General features: G+C 37.6%; 1 protein-coding gene across 1 annotated transcript; it reads right to left on the reverse strand.

Moving 5' to 3' along the window:
• Positions 1–1,514: 1,514 nt before the first annotated feature.
• On the reverse strand, positions 1,515–25,326 carry gpm6aa (glycoprotein M6Aa). Its single transcript, XM_056261849.1, has 7 exons — positions 25,155–25,326; positions 15,090–15,282; positions 10,061–10,217; positions 9,471–9,624; positions 9,184–9,260; positions 8,989–9,054; positions 1,515–3,688 (listed from the first exon to the last, which is right to left on the reverse strand). Exons 1-7 carry the CDS (start codon positions 25,189–25,191, stop codon positions 3,536–3,538), a joined length of 837 nt encoding a protein of 278 aa, XP_056117824.1. The 5' UTR covers positions 25,192–25,326; the 3' UTR covers positions 1,515–3,535.
• Positions 25,327–26,846: the final 1,520 nt, after the last annotated feature.

Consider the following 26,846-nt stretch of genomic DNA (forward strand, 5'->3'; position numbering starts at 1 on the left):
CATTTGGGGTTGTCCATATTAGAGCCAAATTTGGGTTGAAACAACCCAGCATTTTTTAGTGATAATTCAAATGTTAAATGCTTAAAATTACAGATTAAAATTACTGTCCAAAATCCATTAAAATGATAATTATCATATATTACATGTGTTTTTATATAATATATTACAGGTATTTATGCTACAACTCAGAAAGCCTTTGCTAGCCTTGGTCCATTAAAACCACTATTCATCAACATGCATTGATTAATCCCATGGCATATAGCAAAAAAAAGGTGCGACCAAATCATATGCTGGTGCGACCAACTGAGAAAGTTGGTAGCACCAGTGCAACCAGTGGAAAAGTTAGTCTGGAGCCCTGTATAGTCCATGTTAATTTATCTCAAGGAAAAACTATTGACCTACAATCATAGGATAGGCGGATTAACCATATGCAAGTGCCAATCAACCCTGTCAGCGTGATACCTTATTATTAATTAACAATTGAATTTACAAATATTATTTCAAGTTTGCGACAGTGATCCAAGACAAGAGAGATGTGTCCTTTTGTATAGCCTGCCTCCATGTGGTTTAAATGAAAATAGCAGACCTGTAGAAACATCACCATTCAAAAGTTTGGGATACAGTTTTAAGTTTTGGAAAAAAATTATAATAATAATACTTTTATTCTGCAAGGATGCATTAAATTGATCAAAATTGACAGTGAAGACCTTTACATTATTACAAAAGATTTCTATTTTAAATCAATGCCTTTTTTTTTTAACACAACTGTTTTCAACATTGAATATTCCACAATATTTCTGTTTTACTGTATTTTTGGCCAAATAAATGTATCCTTGGTGAGCATAAGATACATTTTTCAAAAACATGTAAAAACTGACCCCAAACTTTTGAACCTGTGAGTTCTAAATATTTCATGTTAAAGGGATAGTTCACTCAAAAAGTCTGTCATAATTTACTCCCCCTCAAGTTGTTCCAAACCTGTATGAATTTATTTCTTCTGCTGAACACAAAGGAAGATTTTTTGAAGAATATGGGTAACCAAACAGTTGATGGACCCCTTTCAAAGGGGCCCATCAACTAACTTTCTTCAAAATATCTTTTGTGTTCCATAACCTGAGGGTGAGTAAATGATGACATTTTTGGGTGAATCCCTTTAATGGCAGCGCACTGATTTTTTTCTTGTTATTGTTGTAAGTTTATGAAAACGCATCTAAAACTTTGAAGACATTGTCACATAGAGTAAGTTGTCATATCACATGCAGTAGGTATGGTAATGTGAAACATAGGCTATACCACATGCAAATACTTTAAAAAAGTGCAATTGTTCTCTCAAAGTGCTTTATTTATTTTTCATTTGACCTTTACAAATTACCTTCATTTGTGTAACCCATTTTAGTTAGATTATTTTACTAAGTAAAACCAATTCATTTCAATTTGACCACAAGGTAAACTGATGAAATATTTAGTGTGTATGTGAATTCCAACATGATACACAGATTGTCAAGAACAACAACAACCGTAGAGTATTTATTAACAAGTACACCAGTGTAGTTTATTTATGCAAGCAGTTTGTCCCTACAGATCAGAAAAGCCACTGTCAAGCGGTTGGCACATTTATGTACAAAACAAATGAATGGTACAGCTTTCTACTAAGCATTCTTTAGTGAGAGTACAAAAAGACTAGTATACGAGGACAGAGGGAGTGAGCCAGAGAGAGAGAGAGAGAGGGGGGGGTGAGGGTTAGAGAAAGCATTAAGTTAGGGGCTCAACAAGCAATAGTAATAGAAAGGTGAGAGGAAGACTCGGAGGGAGTTAGAGAGATCACCACAAAGTAAACAGGCACAAATCAAACACTAAACCATCGAAGAGTAGGAGTTTCAGCGCAATGTATTCAGCTTAGGATTCAAATTACTTCACATTATGAGAAAGGGGATGACCCAGCAAGACAGTCGCATATAACAAACTCATAAAAAGATGGAATGAAAACTGTTTTTCTTGTTTTTTTTCTTTGATTTTTTCATTATTATTATTATCATCATTATTTATTTTTTTGATCCAGTAAAAACGATTACCATTGAATGCATGACCATGCCACAAATAACACTTAGGTTCACAGTCTTTACCTAACATTACAGGGGTCTGACTTGGAAGCCGGCACCCCAATGCACTTACACCAAGAAAGAGCTCACAAAATGGCCAAATAAGTGCACGAAACTAGCTCTTAAAAAACACTGACGGAACATGACTTGCCAGGCATTAAAAGCATGAGAAGACATCTCCATCATCCAATATAATAATGACTTGTTAGCAAGACAACGAGTAACTGTCATAATAGTAAGCTCTTTAAATATTTGTTTTCATAGTCGTATTCCCCTTCGTAAAGAAAAAAAAACCCACCGAAAGAAAGTGATCTGTCACAAAACGTTCCTGTGTCTCGCCTGGATTTTGCTTCACCTGTCTTTTTTCTTAGGCTTTCAGAAGAACACCCTCCCTCTGCCCACCCTATCCTGTCATGGAATGTGTTTTCAGTCTAATACGAATTCACCTGAAGTTTAAGTGCTAACTTACAGTACATACATTTACACATTGACTTTGTACAAAAGCTGAAAACAAAAAGCGTCAAATAAAAACCCTGAAGGCTTTACTGTGTCTATATCTATTCGTGTAGGAAAATAAAAAAGAGGGGGTCATAACACTGTAGGCTTGTGCATGTGTCACTTGCTTCCAGTAAAGAGAGAGTTGCATTGCTGCCGAAGAGGGGGTCGCTGACACTACAGTAAGATTTAAATGCGTCAGAAAGATCCTCTCCCTCTCAGAGAAGTTACAACGCCACCTACTGGCACGATGCGGTCTGAAAACTTGACTAGCACGGCAAGCAAATAATAACCATTTTGTTCTTTTGTAATCATCTTGATAAGCTATGCAATGACATCTGTAGAAAAATAATAAATAAACACTTTATGGTACATCTGTTATATCTTAATTTTGTTTTTTGTCTTTTCTGTCTCAGTTTTTGAGTTTTCTTTTACCAAAATAATGCAGAATGAGCAAGCCATCTGCTGGTATCGGGCTTCATACCTTCTGATGATTAAAAAAGGAGAGAAAGAGAGAGAGAATTGTTTTTGTTTTTTTACCTAATTTCTTTCATGATTTAAGTCTTTGATAATGAGACCTTAAGAGACAGACACACATGAAAAATGTGCTTTTCCTCCAAAAACCGAACCTCTACATAAGAATGATTCATGTATTGATGCTAAAATGTTTTAAAAAAGAAATATATTTAAAAATTGTAATATGTGGTGGAAAAAAGAACCAGCACAATCTCATAAAATTAAATACATTAATGTGAAAAAACTACAACACTACAGCTAGCACTAATAATAATAATAATAATAATAATGTTTGTGCGAGAGGTAATGGGTTGGCCATGGGGTTGGTCATACGACACACCACCTGGACTGCACCAGTGCCAAAACTCCCTTCAACAGGAAGTGAAAGCACTGAGGGTCCTCTCGCCCCGCTGCTGCTTCCTGTCTTATGTGTAGGCATTGAGCCGTTCCTTGGAGCGCGTAGAGTGGATGTCATGCAGCTCCTGCTCCTCCTTGGACTTGCAGTCCTCATATTTCTGCATTTTACATGCATCCTTCACATAGGCCCAGTTGGCGGACAGCACCATCAGGTAGTGGATCTGAAACAACATCATGTAATATTAAATACCGTCAACACAGTCAACTAAACCTTTGCATTTATATTAATCTAATAAATTGTTCTTATGAAACATACTTGCATTTATAAATCTCATAAAAGGATTATTATTATTTTAAAATCGATTTATTATTGAAATAACATCAACAAAGTCAACTAAACATTTACAATTGTATCATTCTGACACTTATTTACTTATTAATCGTATTATTATTTGCACATGATATATATTGTACAAAATGTATATATATCCAAAATTCAGCTGCTTGAGTTCTTATAGGTCAAGAAAATATGATCAAATTACCCCAATTTGATCATCTCTGCACTGGTTACCAATTAAGTTCCGTATCGATTATTAAGTATTGCTACTGACCTATAAGGTCCTAAATGGTTCAGCTCGTGTGAATTCTATTTGCCCTACAATCCATCACACTCTTTATGGTCACAAAACTAAACGAGGCAGAGCTTTTTCACATTTGCCTCCTAAACTCTTGAATAGCCTGATAATGTTCGCGGCTCAGACACACTCTCAGTTTCTCCGAGCATTCACATAATGCATCTCATAATCTTGCACTCCAGTTATATTAGATCAAAAGCATATGACTATGTACTACTTGAGATGTTATCATATGTTATGAACAGTTAGCTATGCTAATTATTTTCCATTTGCTTTTCTGTGTCAACTAGAGAGTACACCAGCTTCGGTTTGATCTTATGAAGACTTCAGATGACCCAACACCTTTAAAGACAGACTGCTGTGATATTTGCTTCCGCTGAAGCTCCATTATTTCAGCTTTTTTTTTTTTTATAATCACGTTTAAAGGAGAACTCCGGTCAATTTTAACATTGAGCTCATTTTTTTGTACATTTGGAGTGCTGTCAGTACAGACAAAAACGACAAAAATCGGTGTTTATTTACTTCCTGGTTTCGTTCGAAGTCCACAGTAGTCGATTGTCGAGTTCGCGTGCACGATCATTAGTTATATTAGTTACCAATGATCGCGCGCGCGAACTCGACAATCAACTACTGTGGACTTCAAACGAAAACAGGTAGTAAATACAGGTATGTGAGCTGGCTGAATTAACATGATTTTTATTAATATCTTTCACATCTACTGCAGTCAGATTGACCGTGGTCACTCTTAATAACACCACTCACATGGCTGTGCACTTGTAATGACACATTAAGCAGGTGTCATTACAAGTGCACAGCTAAAAGCAGGTTTAGAACTTGCCCCATTGAAGTCAACAGGGTGGGAATTTTAAAAAGAGGATAACACGGTGTAGGCAACACCGAATTTTGTCGTTTTTGTCAGTACTGACAGCACTCCAAATGTACAAAAAAAATGAGCTCAATGTTAAAATTGACCGGAGTTCTCCTTTAACAGTGGAATTCCTGTTGAAAAACATTACCCATGATGCTGTACAGAAAATTACACCAATCAGAGAGTTGAAAAAGGCAACACGTGCATGAATAGCTCTTTAGCTCCTCCCACTCCCATAAAGCATACATATCCCTTTCATGCATAGTGGTCACTACAGTGGACAGCTATTAAAAAAAGCATTTTCTTGAATTTGCAAGGGTTTTGATGGCAAAGTTGCACATCAATCTCTTCAGTGGACCCTGGTGCATCATCCTATACATTGCAACCAAGTTGCAAGCCGTTGTGTTTCGAGTTTTTCCCCCTCCAAACCATGATGGCCAATGGTCAGTCAGACATGCCAAGTTGCTCCGGAATATCCACCCATTCCTTCTATCCTAGGAGACTCTTGTAGGTAAAATAATATTGCAGCATCAAGCAATATCTAATGAGTCATATCACAGTAAAATTGTCCAAGTTTTGATTTTAGATTGGGAGAAAAATCTGATTAATCACCTGTCCACTATAGTGGACCTCATGCATCAATGGCTATATTTCTGCTACAATTCATACTTATACTGTGAATATTGTTTTTGAAAATACTTAATCTGCAGTGACGTTTTTTTTACTGTAAATAAATGTATTTGTATTATTAGAATGATAATTTCATTGACATCGAAAAAAGTTATGTGTGTACATAATTTATGTGACTTGACTTACGCAATGAATGTTGCTTGTAATGCATTTATTTACTCGTAACATCAAAAAGTAATCTGATTACGTAATGCACATTACTTGTAATTAATTACTTTACTTGTTAGATCAAAAAGTAGTCTGATTAGGTAATACATGTTACTTGTAATACATTACTTTACTCGTAACATTAAAACAAATCTGATTATGTAATGCACGTTACTTGTGACACATTACTTTACTTGTAACATCAAAAAAGTAATCTGAATGCGTTATGCCTGCCCCAACACTGCTAATTTCAGATGAGATTGAAAAATACGTATCGCTAGGTTTTCTCAGAAGAGGGCTATGCTAGAAATGTGTCTATCTTGAACATAATCAGAATTATCAGCTAATAAAGGTAAATTGACATACTCTGGTACACTGGAGGGAGCATCTGAGTGGTTTCCACTGTTGTACCTTGACAGGCTGTAGAAATTTCAGATGGAATCACGTCCTCATGTTCTGATATCAAAGATACACGAAGTGCAACTTGTATGAAGTTCAATTGCATTTGCAATATTTCGAATTTATATTTTTTGTATATATTTTATAGTTTTCACATGATTTGATATAAATGTATTGATTAGTTTGTTAAATACACATACTTTATCTGTTTGATTATTGTATTATGTTTAATATAGTATCTCTTCAGTTTAAACCATAAATGCATGCTGTCCACTCAAGTGGACACCTGAAAATTTCATTGGAAAATTAGTAAAAAAAACAATTTAAAAATCAAATCTTGTTTTTCATGCCCTAAGAGCAATAAAAACACATAGGAAAAAAATCCTGACTAAGGTTATCATAATTCATGCATGAAAGGGATATTGTAGCCTAGTTCTTTCCCTCACCAAAGCCGTTAAGTACACAGTCTACCTTTGTATTTTCTAATTCTTGTACCTCAGATTTTCAAAAACTGTTTTGCTTCAAATCAAAGTTTGTAGTGTTGTGATTCAACTCGTAGCTGATTGGCTTGGCTCATGCCTTGAAATCTCTATGGGAGAAATGAATGGAAAAAGTACTTCCGTAACCAGCGGCACTGAAAAAGGGGGCGGGCACTGTTGCACTATTGTTTCTGCAAATGAATACATGATATTATCTGCATGATTTGTATTATCTGTATTATTTTTGACAAATGGACATTATTTTGACACAGTCACCTCTGATAACAGATCACTCTAAATTGTAAATAAACCTGCATTTTCTGTAAAGCTGCTTTGAAACGATATGTATTGTGAAAAGCACTATGCAAATAAATGTGAATTGATTAGGGTTTTTTTATACACTACTAGTCAAAAGTTTGGAATCATTACGATTTTTTTTTTTGGCATGTTTTTTAAAGAAGTCTCTTATGGTTACCAAGGGTGCATTTATTTGATTGAAAAAATGCTAATATGCTAATTTGTATATTTGGAATAAGATCTTAGCAGACTGTGATGACGCATGTTTGCCACTCTAAAATTAGCAGTGACACCAGCAGGAGGCAGCATTGTAAAGCAGCCAGACTCCTCTCATATGTGTGCTGGAAAACCTATGCACAAAAATACCTTGATGAAGGCCCTGGCTAGTGGCTATATGGCTCTACTATATTATGAAATATAGTAAAGGTTTTACAAGTGTGTAAATTGAAGGGGGGTCTAACACTATATGAAATCAAAGGAAGTGTGTGGGGTTATAGCAGTCTTGATTTTAAACATTTTATATATATATATATAGAGCCTATAAATAGGTTAAGAGGGAACTGCTGTCCTGCATGAGAGCATACACTATATTTTGTTTACTTCAGTGCACCATTATGCAAATCAGATTTACATTATGCATGCTCATTAGAATAGGACCACACCCTGAATTCCTCTTCTTGACAAAGGAAAAGCTTGGTTATTATTACCATTCCCAGAGAGTGTAAGGAGGACGCATTGTTTAACAATCAGTTAAATTAGCTCTTTCCACAACAGGAGACGGAAAAGCTCTTTCTATAATTTGCTACATCATCCCAGACTAACAACCACATTCTCTTTTTCAGAAAATGGTTCCTCGCAAATTACTGTGCGCTGCTTGCTACAAGCTCTAGGGCCTTTCTTCCCCTAGTTTCCATGACAACAGAACGTGGCCAGCGTCTCTCCGTGTGTGTGTGTGTGTGTGTGAGAGAGAGAGAGAGAGAGAGAGAGAGAGAGAGAGAGAGAGAGAGAGAGAGAGAGAGAGAGAGAGACAGAGGGGCAGGCACAAAGATGTTAAATAACAACAAAGAAAAAGCAATATGAGAGAGCTGACAATACCCCAATGCTCAATTTTTTCATGACTTTAGTTTTATCCCATTTCAGTTTAGAAGAAGGTGAAGTCATTAATTCAGCTCGCATCATCACACAAATAAACACGCTGTTGCCAGTTTAAAAGGACGAAATTAAACTCTCCCTCTTAACATTTTTTTTTTGTGTCAGCTTTAGGACTTTCAGTCACCATGATATCAAATATTATGTTAAAAGGGAAAAATTATTTGCATTAAAAAATGCCTAAAAAAAAAACTTGCTATGAATAAGCAAGCAATTGAATAGACATTGTAACGTATTTAAATATTAATTCATTCCCAAAAAAGATGGAGCAAGTTACATATTATATAAAACTTGTTGGTTGTTGTTTTTTAAAAACATATTTTTGTTATGATCCATACTTTAAAAATCCATTAAAATGATTGATGTACAGAGTGATATACTTTAAATGTTACATTTTAGTAGTTCATTTTAATGCGCAAGGAACACTAAAACATTCAGCTGAACTTTAATGGTTAACTTCATTTTGTTTTTTTGTAAATGCATTTTTTCCCCTCATAAAAATTAGTTAAAGACATTAGTTTCAGTACTGAATCCATTTGTGAAACCTCTTCTCTAAAGGCTAGAATACATGACCTTTACTTAGATTTTCGCCCTGATTCGCACATTACAATACGTGCCGAAAGTCTGCAGATTTTGGCCAGTCGGAGTTGACAAATTTCACAGAAAATGGCATAGTGCATGATGGACACAGAATCAGATTTTTTAGCTTCAGACTATAATTGCATCCAGTCAGAGGTATTCAAAGCATATTTGATATTTTGAACACATATCGTAATGTGTGAGCTTTCAGCTTTCAATCTGATTTCAAGAGTGGTGTAGTGTATTCCAGATGCTATGTATAATTGGTCAAAACTCACCATGGCAATGACTGCAGCTCCAGCCCCAGCCAGCGCACACACAAACAGATGGAAAGTCATATCCAGCTTTCAGAAAGAAATATTGAGAGAGAGAAACGAGTCTTGGGTTGCTTTTCATTGTGGAAATGATTTATACAACTAATTGAAAACATTAGAATTGTGAATCTAGTGAACTTGTCTGTACTTCATACTGACCTCATTCGATTCACACATTTTGAAGAACTTCTCTGATCCTGCACATACAGTCTTCTCCTCTCCAAAGGGCACAACACCTTAAATAAATAGTTGTTGTCATTTCTCAAGAGCAATCTGTGTTTTTAGGGTATATGAGGTTATATTGAGGCGATGGATATTACACATTTTTTATTTGGATAACCAACCAGTAAGAATAAAATTACAGCAACAAAACAAATGATCCCTGAAACTTCTTTGTAACCACACCTAAATATCTGGCAGTGAAACCCACAGATTATGAAACATACCAAACTGGCGCGGGTCAAGACATAAACTTGCTCCCTCCAGAACGGTCATGTTTTGGCAAATGGTCCAGATGTTGAAATACATGAAGACAGGCAAGGAGGTGAACGCTGTTACACCCAGCCAAGCCAACATGAAGATGTACGTCAGCATGATGAACTGAAGGAAAGGAAGGATTAAGATTAATGCCTAAATACCCGATCAAACTCTAAATTAGAAAATAATTTACAATACAAGAGAATTAAATAAAAGGCACAATTATAAGCATCAATAATTTCATATAAACTCAGAAAACTCAACATGTAAGGTAAGATACATAAATAGGAATGTCTCTATTAAAGGAAAATTAAACAAAATCTGGAACAGTGTGCAGAGTTTAGCTATAAGTGTTATAAATTAATTACAATATAACAGCAACCACACCATAACTTTCTTGTTTCACACTGCATAAATGAGAGGAGAATAACTCGCAGAGTTCACTGCTTTTATAGCCTATAAACGGATGCTATGTTTATGTGCGGCAGTTACTCTTAGTGGCTTTATCGTTGCCCTATTGTACATTCCAATGCATGAAGTTCTCCCAGCGATTTCTCACCCATGCACTGACACAGCGTCCACAGGTGGTGATTTTGAAGTCTCCATACAGGTCCTTGATGGCCCCACTGGTGAAGAAGCCTTCGACCATCAGAAGAATGCCATACACAAAGAACGCTGAGGCAATGCCATAGATCACATACTTGATAATGTCAATGCTGTGGGAAACGAAGGAAATAAAGTCAATGATTATATATGCGTTGGTAAAAAAAAGACTCATACATTTCTAATCTAAAAACCATTAACAAAAGTAATCATGTGACCACAAATTAAGGCAGTATAGTTCACATTACTCAATCTATATTGGACTCAATCACACGGAGAGAGTTGTAAACAAACCAGAACACAAACAAATATTTTTGTCTTGCCAAGTGAATTCAGCATGTTACTTAAGAAATCAATCTTGAATCTTAAATAAAATAGATGATTTGGATATTATTACATTAATTTATAGGTGCAGTAAGCAATTTCTGAGAAACGCTGTTGAAAGTGGATTGGAATGAGCGCGACAACACATATGTAGCCAATCAGAAGTAGGGGGCGTGTCCACTCATTATGGGAGAGGAGAGAGAGTGAGCAAGAGGGAGATTTGAAGAAAGACTGTAAAAAGAGGGAGATGGCTGAGAGACATTCCAAAGAGAAAAGATTAGAGGAATATCACTGGAAAAGGAAGGGATCAGGCAAGAGTTTAGGGCCCACATGAATATTAGAAAATCTTTCCAGCACTGGAGAAACCTAGCTGGAATACCTGGAAACGAATGCAGAGATTGTGTTGTTTCTGCTCCATACAGGAGTAACAGTGGTTTACAAAGCATTATTTTGTTTCACTTCAGCTATGATAAAGAGACATACACTCTTGCATTGCGTGCAGCAATGAAGGGAGGGGTGTGTTTGTTTGGGTTGATTTCAAATATCAAAAGTGTTCAACAATGATTCTCAGAAATCTCTTACTGTACCTTTAAATCAGTGTAAACTACAATACATGGTCATAAACTTAGCATAACTGTGGATCTAAGCCAATGTGTGAAATATTTTTGTCAAAATGGAGGTTTGTGAGTTAGTCATGTTGAGTCAAAAGCTTAATTTGCCCCCCCCCCCCCCCCCCCCCCCCCCCCCAAATGTAAACAGGCTGTGTATATGTGTGTAACTGTGTTTTTAAATTATATTTTTTGATATTCTACAGATAAGATCAATATGACAAGGAAGTACAAAAAAAGACAAATTGGGAGATTGTCCACTACAGATATACACTTACACGCATATGCACTCGTCCCAAAACACACACACACACACACTCTCTCTTTTGTGTGACACCATAACGTACAAGTTCATGTTAATGTTTGCTGTTATTAATGTTACAATATTGAAGTAACAAATACCTAATTATTGACAAATGTTAAGTTTAAGCTGTACATATACACAAAGGCTCATTTACTCACATCCTTTCTGTAGTTAACACACAAAGATCAATTTAATCTTTACTGGATAAACACTTAAAAGTATGACTTTTTGCCTTTGTTAAATGGATGGCATTAATCAAGTTCAAAATTATCTCAAAATTGATTTTGTGTCATTTTAATATCAGTATTTAACAGTGGCATTATTTACCCAAATTCCCATGCTCATTTTACCTGTGCATTTGAGAAAGTTGTGCCATAGGACTAACTTTTTTGATGTTCTAAAACCATTATAATTACATGACTTGTTTTTGCGTACACAACAACCCGAACTGAAACAACTTTACTTACTTTAAGTAAATCATCAAATGTAAAAAGTGGCTTATGTTACCCTGTTCTCCCCTATGCTTAAATTAAGAAAAAGAAATTGATAATGGGGTGAGAAAAATACACACAATTCCACAAATAGTACCAGTCAAAAGTTTGGAAACATTAATATATATTTTTAATGTTTTTGAAAGAAATCTCTTATGCTCACCAAGGCTGCAATTATTTAATCAAAAATACAGAAAAAACAGTAATATTGCAAAATATGTTTTCTATTTGAATATAATTTATTGCTGTGATCACAAAGCTGAATTTTCAGCATTATTACTCCAGTCTTCAGTGTGACATGATCCTTCAGAGATCATTCTAATATGATGATTAGATGCTCAAGAAATATTTATTATTATTATTACCAATGTTGAAAACAGTTGAGCTGCTTAACATTTTTTTGTGTGGAAATGGTGATATTTTAAAACTGTAGACGTGGCACTCAAATTTATCAGGTACTTTAACAACAACAGAAAAACAACTTGTTCCAGCAGTTATTTGAAACTTGCTTAAGTCTTCAGAACAAAAGGCTAACTAAAATCCAAGATATAGATCTGCCATATATATATTTGAAAAAGCAAAAAAAATATTAATAAATTATCAAATAAATGTGGACATCTGTTAATGCACAGCTCTCTTAAGGTCAGCAACAATTGCTTCTCTAATATCATTGCTGATGTCTTTTCTTCTTTTGGCATTATGTAAACACACACCTGAATGCTCTTGACCAGCAAACTGCCAAAACTTCTTCTTTTATAGAGGTGATCTGATAATCAATTAATCAAAGACATTTGATAAGTAGCGCCTAACTGCTACGTACTGTCTTAAAGGACCACTTCACCCATTTCAACATTAATCTTTATTGAAAGTGGGTCATATATGTAGTCGAAATGTAAAATAATTTTTGAATTTGGTGCCCTCTTGACCGAGAAAAGACAGAAAATAACTTTAGGGCGCATTTGTATGTAAGACAACAACTCCCACAATGCACCACATTGCACAGCTCCGCAAGCCACTCCCACTAATCCAGAACAGCGCAAACAGAGAAATCACTCTTTCGTCTACAAGGCTAACGTTAGCTGCCACCAGAGTTAGAAATTCATTTCACACAAAATTTCTAGTTAGTTGGCTGTGGCCATAGATATATACACTAGATGTCGCCTTGGCTACGGCAGTTCATTAGAACGAATGCGTCAATAGAGCCGCCATCTTGGAACAGGGGAGCCCCTCCACTTTAATGCATCAGCGAGCGTCAATGTAGACAAAGGTCTAACGGAAATAAAATCACCATAAATCATCATGAATGCGATTTTCTCGTTTTTTTGGTTCGTTCCCACGGTCAGACATGTATTTATCATTGATTCCAGAAAAAGAAAAAGAAAAAATATATATATTTTTTAAAAACATTCTTCCTAGTTCAGATTTCATTCGTGTGAACATCATACACAGCACAAAAGTCCGCCACCATCAATTAATTAGAAGTAAAGGCAGAGATAACAGCGTTACCTAGTTACTTCCTATGACAAGACCCCTGTTCCAAGATGGCGGCAGTTTTGACGCATGCTTAGAACCCCAAGGTGACGTCTAGTGTATATGTCTATGGGCTGTGCCGAGCAGGACGAGGGCGAGGGACGCGAGGGGACGGCGCGAGGCCGGTGGTGTGAGTGATAATGAACGACACCTGTGAGACGCACCAGTCTCGCGTCTCTCACGGAGGAGTGGAAGCATAAAAGGAGGAGCGATGACAGAGCAGATCGAGAGAGAAACAGGCCTGATTTTATGTTGTGTTTTGTTTCTGTTTGCTTATACTTTTGTTTTGTATTTGTTTATTTTACTATTAAAATGTTTAAATGTTCGCCGGTTCCCGCCTCCTTCTTCCCACAACAACGAACCCCGTTACATTGGCAAACTCATTAGTGATTTACTCCTCGTTTGTATTTCTTTCTATATGGTGAATTATTGCGTGATACCGGGATGTTCAGTCAGGCGAAACTAGGATGGTTCACATCACAACACAAACGTCCGTGTGCTCGTCTGATTCAGAGATTTCGTCCAGGAGAAATTGCCATCGTTGAAATTCTCTGCAGCAGACGGACTCTATCTGTGTCCGTAGCGCACAGCGAGAGCACACGCACCAGCAGTCCGCCCAGCTCGAGCCAGCCCGGGCTCCTCGTCCGCCTCCTGTTCCTCCATCAGCCTCAGCTGCTCTTCACTATACTGCGGCTCGTAAAGATAGCCACGAACATCGGATTCGAGCAGCAGAATTTCAAAATCCTCTTCTTCCATATCATGTTTAGTTTCTTCCGTCATTGTCGTAACTTCCTATCTCCACAGAGCGCTTGTTAGCTTAGCTTCCAAACAAGATGGCTGATATTGATTTCAGAATCTGCAAGTGAAGTCCCACCCACTGATCTGTAATAGGTCTGTAGCTTGAGTGGGTCCCACACCCTGGATAAATGATGAGCTAGTGTTTGTAGTCTCAACCCTTATACAAAGAAATGAGACTTCCTGCTTTTTATGACGCAAAATGACGATTTTTACGTCATAAAAAGCAGGAAGTGGAACACTTAAATCCTTATTTCTCCCATCTCAGGGGATAATAAACCATGACCATTCAAAAATATGACTGGGTTTCTAAAGATACAAAGCTTAATGCAAATGGGTGAAGTGTACCTTTAAGTCCTATGGAAGCAGTAATGGTGTACTTAGTTTGTCACCCATGGCTTTTCCATTTTGGCTTTATTTTTGTTGAATAAATAATGACAAAATGTAATATGTCGTTGTTGTGTTGTTGTTGTTGTTCATCCGAGGTTGTATTTACCCAATTTTAAGATCTGCCAAGAACCAGATGATTTTTTATTATGTCCTGATATATAAAACCATAGAATTTAATAGGGTGTCCTTTCTTTTTCACATGACTGTATATGAGTAACCAACAGGAGGAAAAATCAGGATCATTTGACGCTAAAGACTAGAGTAATGATGCTGAAAATACAGCTTTGCCATCACAGAAATAACTTACATTTTTTAATATATTCAAATAGAAAACATTTATTTTAAATGTTAATATTTCACAATATTACTATTTTTTTATAATAGTAATATATTTTAGCATTAACTGACTAACTAACATTATTTTAATTATAAGTTTGATATATTTATTTATTTTTTGGCAGAGTGGCACTTGCGTATGTAAAATGTATATATGTGGAAATCTACAGCGAGAAATGGCCGGTTCAGTGTGCTGCTCTCACTTACATTGTAAACACATCCAGACCATCTCCAGGTCCCCTGATCACCTCAAAGTAGTTCTGGAGGATGGTGACCGTTCCAGAAAGAGCTTCATGTCCACATCCACAGAAGAGCGCCACTCCAGCATACAGCAGGATGGTGGCAATCAGGGATGGATAAGGGATGCCTCCTAGACATTTCAGACAACACTCCATACATCCTGAGAGAACAAAGACAAAAAGAGGTCATGTTTTTCATCAGAAAGGTACAGTTGGTGAGAACAAGCTGCTTTTTAATCATCAAGATCTTCGAAGATGTTTTGAGTGTCTGTGTTTGATTCCATTTTTTCATTAACAGTTTAATTTCAGCTGTTTCTACAGTATGTCATGTCATGTAAGAAAGCAGTATTCTTGCACAGAAAGCAAAGCTAGTGTAAGTCGTCTTCTGTGCTCTTCTTAGTGTCTAGCCTCTGCCTGACAAGACTAACAAGTACCCAGACGGTTGGAAATAAATCCTCAGTCCATTCACTCTGACAGTCCAGTGAGGTCCAGTTCATTCTGTGTGTGTGTGCGTATTTGTTACTCTCCAATGATGTGCAAAATTGTCCCTGCAGCAGACTATTTAAAATTCTCCCCTTGGCATCATATATCAGAGTGAATCATAACAGTATGATTCATGAATAACAAAATGGATGGTAGAATTAGAGGATGGACTTTGACACTAGGTTATTTAATTGAGTTTTTCCAAACGTTTCATTTCAAAATTTCATTTGAGTTTAGCTTTGACACAGACAAGTGTGTTATGTTTCGAACAAAACTTGCAGTTCATTTTTAGTTTATGAAATTTCATTATGTCTTTTTTTTTTATTTGTATACTTAATACACTTATTTGTTAAAATAATGCACTGTATGAAAATGTTTAATTTCACTGTGTAAAAAAAAAACAAAGAAAACAAAAAAAAAAGGCAGCTGTAGATTCCAGAAATGTACTGTAGAAATGTACAGTAACAATCTTTTGGGCATTATGAGATAACATGGTATTTTAATTGAAAAGCTTTTTTTTTTTTTTTTTTTACACATAATTGTAACATTATTTTACCAAAAAGTTGGATGTATTTCCAACATAAATTATAAGATAATTTGTATGTTATACTACACTGAAAAAAGTGGTAACCTAAAAATGGTAACATCTACATAAACTGGTTTTATTCAAAGAAATATTATTTATCTTCACTTAACCAACACAAACATTTATACCAGCAAAACACATTTTTATGGGTTAAATCAGGTAGAAATCACTCTTTAAGGTAACAAATTCAGGACACCACTAATTACAGTGTAAACATATTATTTTACTGTTACTATATGTTATTGAATTATGTTATTATATATTTATACTATTACTATATTTTACAGTAAATTGACATGCATTGTCTTTTTATATAATAGCTTAAAAAAATGTTTACAGTAGCATTTCTACATTGTCTTCAGTGTAGTGTTTGGCATTTTTACTTTGTGAAGAAGAATAAACTTTGATTCAGCTCGCATTTATTCCCAACTCAGTGTCTGTATGCCAGTCCTTATAAAATGAGTGCAGGAACCATGTTACAACCATGGTTTGGTTGAAGCTATTGCTCCCATTTCAGGGCTTTGGATGTGAATTATTGAATACTGTCAAATATGGTAATAATGATGCTGTAATGAACCTCAGACCTGGCTTTACAGTGGATTTGGCAAGGGATCAACCTGTTGCCATAGCAACTGCTGTGGATCAAGAAATGTGAGAATATAGACAGTATCTGATTCTTTGTAGTGTTTAACAGATCTACAGATTTGCTATGTTCTTTTTTTCTAAATCATTAAAAATGTTTTTGTTGTCTTAAACATGTTGCAAGCGTTTAAGTATTTTAAAAAGTTTTTATATTTGACCATTAACAGACCAACACACTCCCTGCATAGTAATACATTATTTGAAATGTTACACACAGTATGTTCTTATTATTTTAAATAATACATCTTCATATGCCTATAGTTTTACTCAACTACATTACCGTATTAGCATTTACACAATACTACTTGCAATTTTGATCCTGTTATGAGATTCTTTGAAGTGTTTAAAAACCACTGCATGTCTCCTGAGCCTACACGAATTGCATTACATTACAATGCAACCTTATATTCATCATTCAAGGGTATTAGATGAAACAGCATTAAAAATGCATGCAGATTGCACACTTTGTTAATACAGGATCTGATTTACAATACAAATTCTCACAGGATAGCCTCACTGGCAAGATTCACAACAGATCACAGGCAGCCAAACCGTTGCAATCTCATGTTCTTATAGTGCAGCCAAAGACAGAAATGGTTTACCAGACCAATGCAACTCTCCATTATGAAAGCAACCAAAATGCAGGCCAAGATACTAAACTGAACCATAAAATCAGTGCAAACATGCGTGAACATTAATGAATAAAGTTCACCTGCCAACTACTTGTACAAACGATACAGTGAGTTTCTAGACAATACTCCTTTTTATTAATAAACCTAAGCTAAAACCATGCATGTATTTCCCATGCATTCAGATCATGAATGGTATATCACGTCTTTTTTTTAATCATTGCATAAAAACTTCTTTATAGCTTCTTTTATCATTGGAAATTAGACTTAAGATTCACTGATGCTTAATGTAATTATCACATATACACAGTTTAATATTTGCAGTTTGAGGAGCCAGTCTGAAATTTAATTTATTAATAAAATATACATAGATATACTTAATCTACTACACAATAAAACGAAACAAACTTCACTTTAATGCGTTCATCAGCGCTGTTAACTAAAACTATACAAAAAAAAATCGTTAATTTAAATAATTGTAATAAGTTACACCTCGTCCGCATTATTTTGCAATAATTCAATGGATCGGAGTCAATTATTCCGCTTATACCACGGCTACCACAGCTCAAAACATTGTTCAGATGATGTATTTCAAGACATTTGTCAGGTTTTAGTCCTTAAAACGCTCTTATGTGTAGAACTAATTTCTTACACATCTCATCCCAAGCCTCCGTTGCTAATGTCATTTTGGCGCTAGTAACTGTGATGATCTGTAATGTGGTGCGGTAGAAGCACGGGAAGGAGGCTGGATCCAAACGCAGTGTACACGCTTTATTTTAACAAACTATAAACTCAAACAGAGACTCAGAATGTGGAACAAGAATCTTTACACTGGGAACGACCAACACTCACGTTAATCCTGAAACATATAACAACTCACAAAGACAGAGCAGAAACACAGGGCTTAAATAATCAAGTACAAACGAGCTAACAGGATAACAAGGGGGCGTGGGAAAATCAGAAACACCTGGGATAACTAATAAACAAGACAGGGAACACCAGAACATGACAAAACACGACAAGACACAAAACCCACATTACGACATAACCCCCCCTTAAGGGCGGCTCCTGACGCCCAACAAAAAAAAAAAAAAAAAAAAAAGTTCAGGAGGGCGGTGAAGCACAGGCGGTCTTGGGGGAGGGATGGAGGGCCAGGCCCATGCAGGGGAACGGACCCTGGACATAGACAAGGCGGGCCTGGGCCATGGAGCGTGGGCGGGCCTGACTGAACAGGTGGCCAGGGCGGAGCAAGACGAGGCGGAGGCCAGGGCGGAGCAGGATGAGGCGAAGGCCAGGGCGGAGCAGGCCAGGGCGGAGCAGGACGAGGTGAAGGCCAGGGCGGAGCAGGACGAGACGAAGGCCGGGGCGGAGCATGACGAGACGAAGGCCAGGGTGGTGAAGCCCCTGCAGACGACCATGGCGGCGCAGCCTTCATGGTCTCCTCACCGGACCCTTGGCCCCCCCCCCAAAAAAATACTTGGGGAAATCCACGGGTTCAGGAAAGGCCTCCCGGAGCTTGAAGGGTGCAGGCAGGGCGAGGCGCAGAGGCGGGGCCGGCAGGGCGAGGAGTCTGGGAACGCCCTTCGGAGCCTGGCAAGGCAAACGAGTCCTCCTTCTCCTCCTTCTGCGACGACGCGTCACTGGGCTTGACTCACTTGACTCTGTAGACTCACTTGACTCGGGATTCGGTCACTTGACTCGGGATTCGGTTCACTTGACTCGGGATTCGGTTCACTTGACTCGGGATTCGGTTCACTTGACTCGGGATTCGGTTCACTTGACTCGGGATTCGGTTCACTTGACTCGGGATTCAACTCACTGGTTTCGGCAGGGCTCACATGAGGCGCAGGCTCGGTGGGGCAGACGAGAAGTGCGGACTCGGCGGGGCTCACGTGAAGCTCGGGCTCGACGGGGCTGGACCGGACCAGCGGCGAAGACGACGAGGGCTTCGCGGGTAATGTGAACTCGGGAGGTGTCGAGTAGAACAAGCCTGTAATGGAGAAGAGGTCTTCCAAGGAACAAGCCTGAGCGATATACCGGTCAAGAGTCCAGTTGGTAAGGTCCCGCGGCATCCATCGAGCGATGTAATAATCCAGCCCGTTCCAAAACAGGCCCATGAGCTGGATATCATCTAGCGCTCCCAGATGGCAAATGGACAGAAAATCCTTCGCGTACCTTTGGACGGACTGGCCCTCTTGCAATAACGTCGACATGTATTCTCCCAGAGCCCGGTTGCTGACAACTGCTGGATCCATTTCGTGGTGAGTTGTTCTGTGATGATCTGTAATGTGGTGCGGTAGAAGCACGGGAAGGAGGCTGGATCCAAACGCAGTGTACACGCTTTATTTAAACAAACTATAAACTCAAACAGAGACTCAGAACGTGGAACAAGAATCTTTACACTGGGAACGACCAACACTCACGTTAATCCTGAAACATATAACAACTCACAAAGACAGAGCAGAAACACAGGGCTTAAATAATCAAGTACAAACGAGCTAACAGGATAACAAGGGGGCGTGGGAAAATCAGAAACACCTGGGATAACTAATAAACAAGACAGGGAACACCAGAACATGACAAAACACGACAAGACACAAAACCCACATTACGACAGTAACGGAGGCTTGAGTCATTAATAGCAGATTAATGCAGTTATTAGAGAGAGAGAAAGTTACCCAAGTCTGTGCTTTTCTCAACAGTGTTCGGCAGCAGCGTCTATACTAATATAGAAAATGTAAGTTTATCTGCTTCAAGAACAGGGCCGTTATTACCTCGCTATTGAGAAATGTCATGTAGCTTTTAAGTTGCTAAACTAAACTATTTGACTACTTTAAAAAAATCATCAGAGCAGCACTGACAACACGTTTCTGTGCGAGTATGTTACAGTTTAGTTTTAACGGGAGTGAGAGTTATAGAGTGTGATTGTCGTACATAATAAAACATAATTTTGGGGCAAAAAACATGAAAATAATTTGTCATTTTTATCCTATTGTTTACTATATATTTATTTGCTTCGTAGTCAATGTCGTTGTGCGTTTTGGTTCTTTTGCTGTAGGCTGTATTTTAAATAACTGATCTGAATCTTTGAAATATCTGACTGAAATCATTTGGCGAAGTGATATATGGACATGTATTACATATCATATCACTTCGCAAAAATGATTCCTGCCTGGAACTACTTTAGCCGTGCATTTCCCTGAAATTAATTACACACCTTTTTGAACCTTCATCAACCAATCAGATTCAAACATTCAACAGCCCCGTAGTATAAATCAGAAATGAAATGCAAAAAATATTAGATGAAAACTAAAACTGCCGAATTACTGTCAAATTACTAAATCTCAAACTGAAATAAAAAAAATATAAAGCTAAATAGCATTGATAGCCATTAATTTGAGAAAAAACATTTGATTTGAGAATTTTTTTTACAAAAAGCACATACAAATTCAAAAAATGTAGCTAAAATTTAAATGAAATATTTAAATAAATAAATATTATTATAATAAATATTATAATAATAAATACTATAATATATAAATAATACTAAAATAACACTGGCATTTGAATATTGTTTTCAGATGTTAAACCAAAAATTATGCACACAAAAGACAGGCCTAACCCAAACAACATAAACAAAAGGACTATCCCAGAGGGTCCTCTAATAATAAAGCAATGGCTGCTCCCACCTCACATACCCCAAACCTGCCCCATGTCCCTCGATCACCCCGCCCCACCCAACCCACCCAATCCCAACGCCCATCTGTCAGTCTGACAGCCTCAGTGCCACTCCCACCTTGCCCCACCCCCAACCTCCAATTAATCCCTGGAACTGTGGGCTCCAGTGCTCACCCTGATATCCACACATGTTCAGAGGGGAAACATTCTCACAGGACACTCAAAGACCTTACAACAAAAGGCTGCTAATGCTAACGTTAATCCACAGCACAGAGGGGAGAGAGAAAGGGAGAGTGAACGGATAAGAGATTGCGACAGATGAAAGAAAAAGACAGTGGAAGAGACACAGGAAGATGGAGAGGAAAACAGACGCAAGTGTTGGTTATCATGCAGCAAAAAAAGCTTTGTTTTGCTGTTTAATGTGACCTTTTAACACCCACAGTCAAATACTCTCCATTCATAACCAGCTCAATTGGACCCTCTTCGGCCTTTATTTTAACAGTATTCAAAAGGATTTGACTAATTCGGCAATTTAAAGTGATTAGCATTTCATTACCCATAATGCCGTTTTTCTGTTCAGATAAAAATAATTCAAATTCAATTGAATTTAATCACATCAAGTGGCTACATGAGGGGCGCTGTGTGTCTCTATCACTGGCCCCTATCTGAAAGCGAGCGGGTTTTCATCACCGCACGTCTGCGCGACTTCTCTGCGCATGTTTAATCAACCAGCAGGGTTGCCATGGCGATGGAGGTGCGGGCCCTGAGAATGGGCCGGGCCTTTGCAAGCACCATGACCCACTTACAGCGCCGTGTGTCAACACATTCAGCGGCAAACGGGCTGAATGGGAGACACATTCACAAGGATTACAGGGGGGGGAAACAGTCCAGCGCCGAACGCAGCAGGAACGGCAAAGACTACACGACTTTATCCCTGACGGGGCAGCGAGACGGTTCTCCCAAGATACCTTCCCTCAGCAGAAAAGAACCCATTTAGAACCCATTTGTATGTAGCTTATTTGTATCTGGATTTGAAATGCAGCAAATGTGTAGAAAACAGAATTCTCGTAAAATATTCAACCTGTTTCATGTTCCTCTCTCTGTTCTCATGGTCATTTGACCTGTTGGAAACATTAGGGAGAACAATAGTGCATTGAATTCACTTTCTATTATTAGCTATATGATTCAATTTTGAGGACAATTAGTGAAACTTCAGTGTCCCTGGGAGGTTTGACCAGAGTGTGGGAACAATAGGAGTGCCCAGATTAGAGGGTTGCCTCTGGATCACACAAGGTCGTGTATTTGGAGATAAAAAAACAGGAAGGAAACGAGATCGCCAGATAACGTGCATCCCGCAGAGGTATAGAATTCAATCACCATTTCATTTCCATTTCAACATCTCAGTTTAAAACAATGTGGTGCTTTGCAGATCCATCACACCTTAGAGAGAAAGAGAAGTATGTTTACACCACAGGATTAATACTGATGGGATAATTCAAAGATTCGATGCATGCATGAAATATAAATGCACTCAAAGATGCGCAATGCATCTGACAATCATAACTCGATTTGGACATTAATAATGAATCAGGAGTTTGTTACATGCTGAGCTACTAAAGACAGCACAAGAGGCATAACAACATGCAATGATGTGCTCAAAAGTATCTTATATATGTGGGTGTAAGTTAACAAAATACAGGTAACTATTAAAAATCAGCTCATTACATCTGACTAATACTATGCAAGCAAACGTTACCATGAGATTTTGAAATTGCCCAGTTTTTGTCAGTTTCTAATGTCAGAATGTAAACACATGCGCAGAAGACATGGGGGTATTGACTTGGCAGACAAAACACCTGTGAGGTAATGAGCAAAAATGTGTGTGTTAAACCATTTATCTTTATTTGATAGAATAAGAAGCATTTACATGGCTACACGTGTGTGTAAATGACCTCACACTGTATCATTTTGTGAGATTCTATAACACTCGCTTTTATGAACACCTCCTATCAGAACTTTATCAGAGGATTGATGATGTCACACTGTCAGTAGGGACTGCTAAGAGCCCATCTAACAAACTGCCCTCTGTCAACAGCGATGACAGAAATTTGGAGGTAAAAGCTATAAATAAAAGACGAGGAGTGGGATGGTATCTGTGTGTGTTAACGGCCTAATGTCCTCTAATCCAATAATCATGAGAGGTAATGAAATGTCTATTCTCCCATGAGGCCGCTTAGTTCCCCACTTCATCTATTGTGCAGCGATAGGGTCAGCGCACCGGTCAATGCACGTCTGTGAATAAATTCACTGATTATCAGACTTCAGCTTTTCTTTTATGGAGTTAAGAAACAAGTATTTTGCAGTTACTGTAGCATTAGTAAACATTATGTATTAGGTCAAATATCACTGAATTAGGGAAATGTGCATTACATATGCATACATTTCCTTTTATTACTAAATTGTAAGGCATTACTGTAGCTCAAATGGGTCTGTTTCCAATGGAATACATGAATTGATTTTAAAAAAGAAAAGGAAAAAAAGTATAACTTACATGGAAAGTTAGTCACTTTAGCATCTGCCAAATCTATAAACGTAACTGACACAATGTTGAACACCTCAAATGTTTTAATAATAATAATACAAGAAAGAATATTTATGGAACTAAATTGTGCATCAGTCAAAGCTCTTGTGAAGTTCTCATGTAGTCTCGCTTTTTGGAATTTCCCAGATTCCAACAGATCAATTCGGAATTCTCACTCATATGAAAAGATATGAAAAGAAAACCAGGTCAAATGAGACATACAACATATCCCAGACTTATCATGAAGTTCATCTGGTGCACTTTATGGACAATAAGCATTTTCTATATATAAAAACAAAAAAACAAAAAAACATCTAACTATTAAATGCAAAACATATTAAAAAAAGAGAAACAAAATAGATCAGAGTGAACAGGCTTTATGCATTTGTGATTCTCAGATTAAATGACTAGATCTAGCCAATCATGGCATCTATTGGTTCAAGAAATCAAACAAACAATAAATACGAAAATAAAACACCAAATCCCCCCGGCAGGTTGAGCATAAATCAGTGATCCTCCCATATTTCATGTGCTAAATATCACACAAGCTCACTGACAGTCTAAGCACAGCAGACCTGACATGGCTGCTATCATCACACTGCTTTAGAAGGGAGGAGGGGAAAGAAAAAAACCCTGAAATATAAAGAGCCGTCATAGATGGAGCGAGAGGAGGTAGAAATAGTTCAGAAGGCTGGTATTTTGATTATTTTTATTCCCTTTCCTTTAGCTTCTCGCCAAATATTTTCTCTATAGACCACAAAAGAAGAAAAAAAGACAATGATTTCCTCCCGAGCTCGAAATTCAGCCCCTGCAAATGGTGGTATTATAAATAGCAAGCTCCCTCTCACACAAAGCAAACAAATGCTCCTGCACACAAAAGAAGGAGCAAGAAAAGGAATATGAAATGAAAGAGGGGGGAACAATAGCAGAATTTAGACAATTATATAAATGTCCTCTGCATCCAGAAGACGGATCTGTCTCCTGCCTCCTTCAGACAGACTGACAGAAATGCGCGGCAAACAAAGACAGACCCATCAGATGGTCTCCACACACACACACACACACACACACAGGATCCAGCCCCTGCACACACCCCTCTACACAATCACTGTCGTATTCTAAAATCTATCAATACATTTTTTTAAAGGATCATATTTGCTCTGCCACGTTATTTTCATAATTTCAAAGAATAAAAATTCATGCAATGCATCACAGTGCATGAAATACATCATCGGTGAATTAATTATAAAAATATGGCAGAAAACACTTCTCCCAGTACACACAAATTAACCTATTCAGATAATTTTCATAACCTCATTTTATAATCCACAAGATCAAAGACAATGAAAAGCAGTGAGGGATTAGGCACAAAGGTAAACAACACAATCGGAAAGATGGATGGGGAAACAAAGGAGATAAAAGGCATTCCTTTACCCTTCTGGGTCTGTCCCTCATCCAGGTCCTCCTCCATGTTGCCTTGTCCTTTGATTTCGGGGGTTTCTACAGCAGTGACCAGTGTTGCGCCTGTGGGTTTAAAGTCCGCTCCTTAAACGCCTTCCCTTGCCTGCTTACCACAATAGAGGCTGAGGCTGGCTCTGTGCACAAGTCTCTCTCTCTCTCTCTCTCTCTCTCTCTCTCTCTCTCTCTCTCTCTCTCTCTCTCTCTCTCTCTCTCTCTCTCTCTCTCTCTCTCTCTCTCTCTCTCTCTCTCTCTCTCTCTCTCTCCTCCTCCCTCTCACGCTCCTGCTACTACCCTGTTCCTCACAGAGGAGAGCTGCTGTCAACACCGATTTTTTTCAGTTGACTTCTCTTGTGTGTGGAGGTTCAGTGTGGCATCTCAGCGGAGTCTTGTGCAAACCAGTGAGTGTTAAGACATTCAGAGCTCTATATATTCTATTTATGTGTTTATATACGAGGTAACACAAGCTCAAGTGTGGGATACAAAAACAACAAATCAACAAGCACCCAAAACATGGATCAGCACACTATAGGCGGACAGAGAAAGGTGGGTTTTTGGGGAGTCAAGCTGCAAGTAAAAGCCTCCACTTTACACCCCTCCTCTAAAAGAATGGTTAATGCTGGTTACATCACTTCTGTATTAAACTCAAGATAAAAACAAGAAATATTCAATTCATATTCTGTCTGACTATATAAATGTATAATAGATACATACATACATGCGCGCACACACACATATATAGTTCGCTGCTTCTTTGCGCAACATGGATGAAATATAACTGCTTAATGAATATAACATCATATGACATGCACGCTCACGTGATTCTTTATATGTTTGTGTGTGTGCGTGTGTGATGAAACATATTCACAGTGTCATTCAGGTGACAAAAACATATAGGCCAAAGGCATAAAAAGGCAAGAATTTGTGTTTTGTCAAATTTTATGCACATATTTGTTAGAACATGCAATTTAGCATAGACATGTCATTAAAATTGAATTGAAATTTGTATTTCCTTCTCTATACAACCAGAAATTTGTGGATTAATTTGCCATTTAATCAACTGTTGGTGGTTATGTGACAAAAACTGAATTTATAAAATATTAATCACTTTCTAATACAGAAATGCCAGGCAATCGTTATGGATGTTTATCTGCAATCTAGAAATGACTCTATTTGGGTTGCAATAAGTACTTGAGTTTTTACTGGCCCCATTACTTTAAATACTGCCTTATGATCTGCTGACACTTTGAAAGATACATCAACATGTCCTGGCCAAAATGCTGACAGAACAGGCAGTTTTAAGTTCTAAAATTGTGAAGGCCGACTTTCTTATTTAGAATCCAAGAATAGCATTTAGTATTCCACTGGGGTGAAGTTGCTACTGAAAGTGTCTTAGGGGCCGCACACACAGGACACATTCTGTGTGAATAGCCCCCAACTCTACCCCCCATGCATGTCTTCTGACAATAACAATTTTGTCTGATGTGTTGATGCTGCTACGCCATGTTTAACATTCTTGCCCTGAGTGCCTATATATATAGTGATCTATTTCAAGAATAGCATCACTGCACAGGCACAAAACACCAAATGTAGACTTTAATATTTGACACTAAATATAATAGGATACAAGGCTTTCTGTGCTCTATTATCACACAAGGCATTTAAGAC

Source organism: Rhinichthys klamathensis, unplaced genomic scaffold, assembly GCF_029890125.1.
Source record: "Rhinichthys klamathensis goyatoka isolate OS25496 unplaced genomic scaffold, OSU_Roscu_1.1 h1tg000186l_1, whole genome shotgun sequence".
NCBI lineage: Eukaryota > Metazoa > Chordata > Actinopteri > Cypriniformes > Leuciscidae > Rhinichthys > Rhinichthys klamathensis.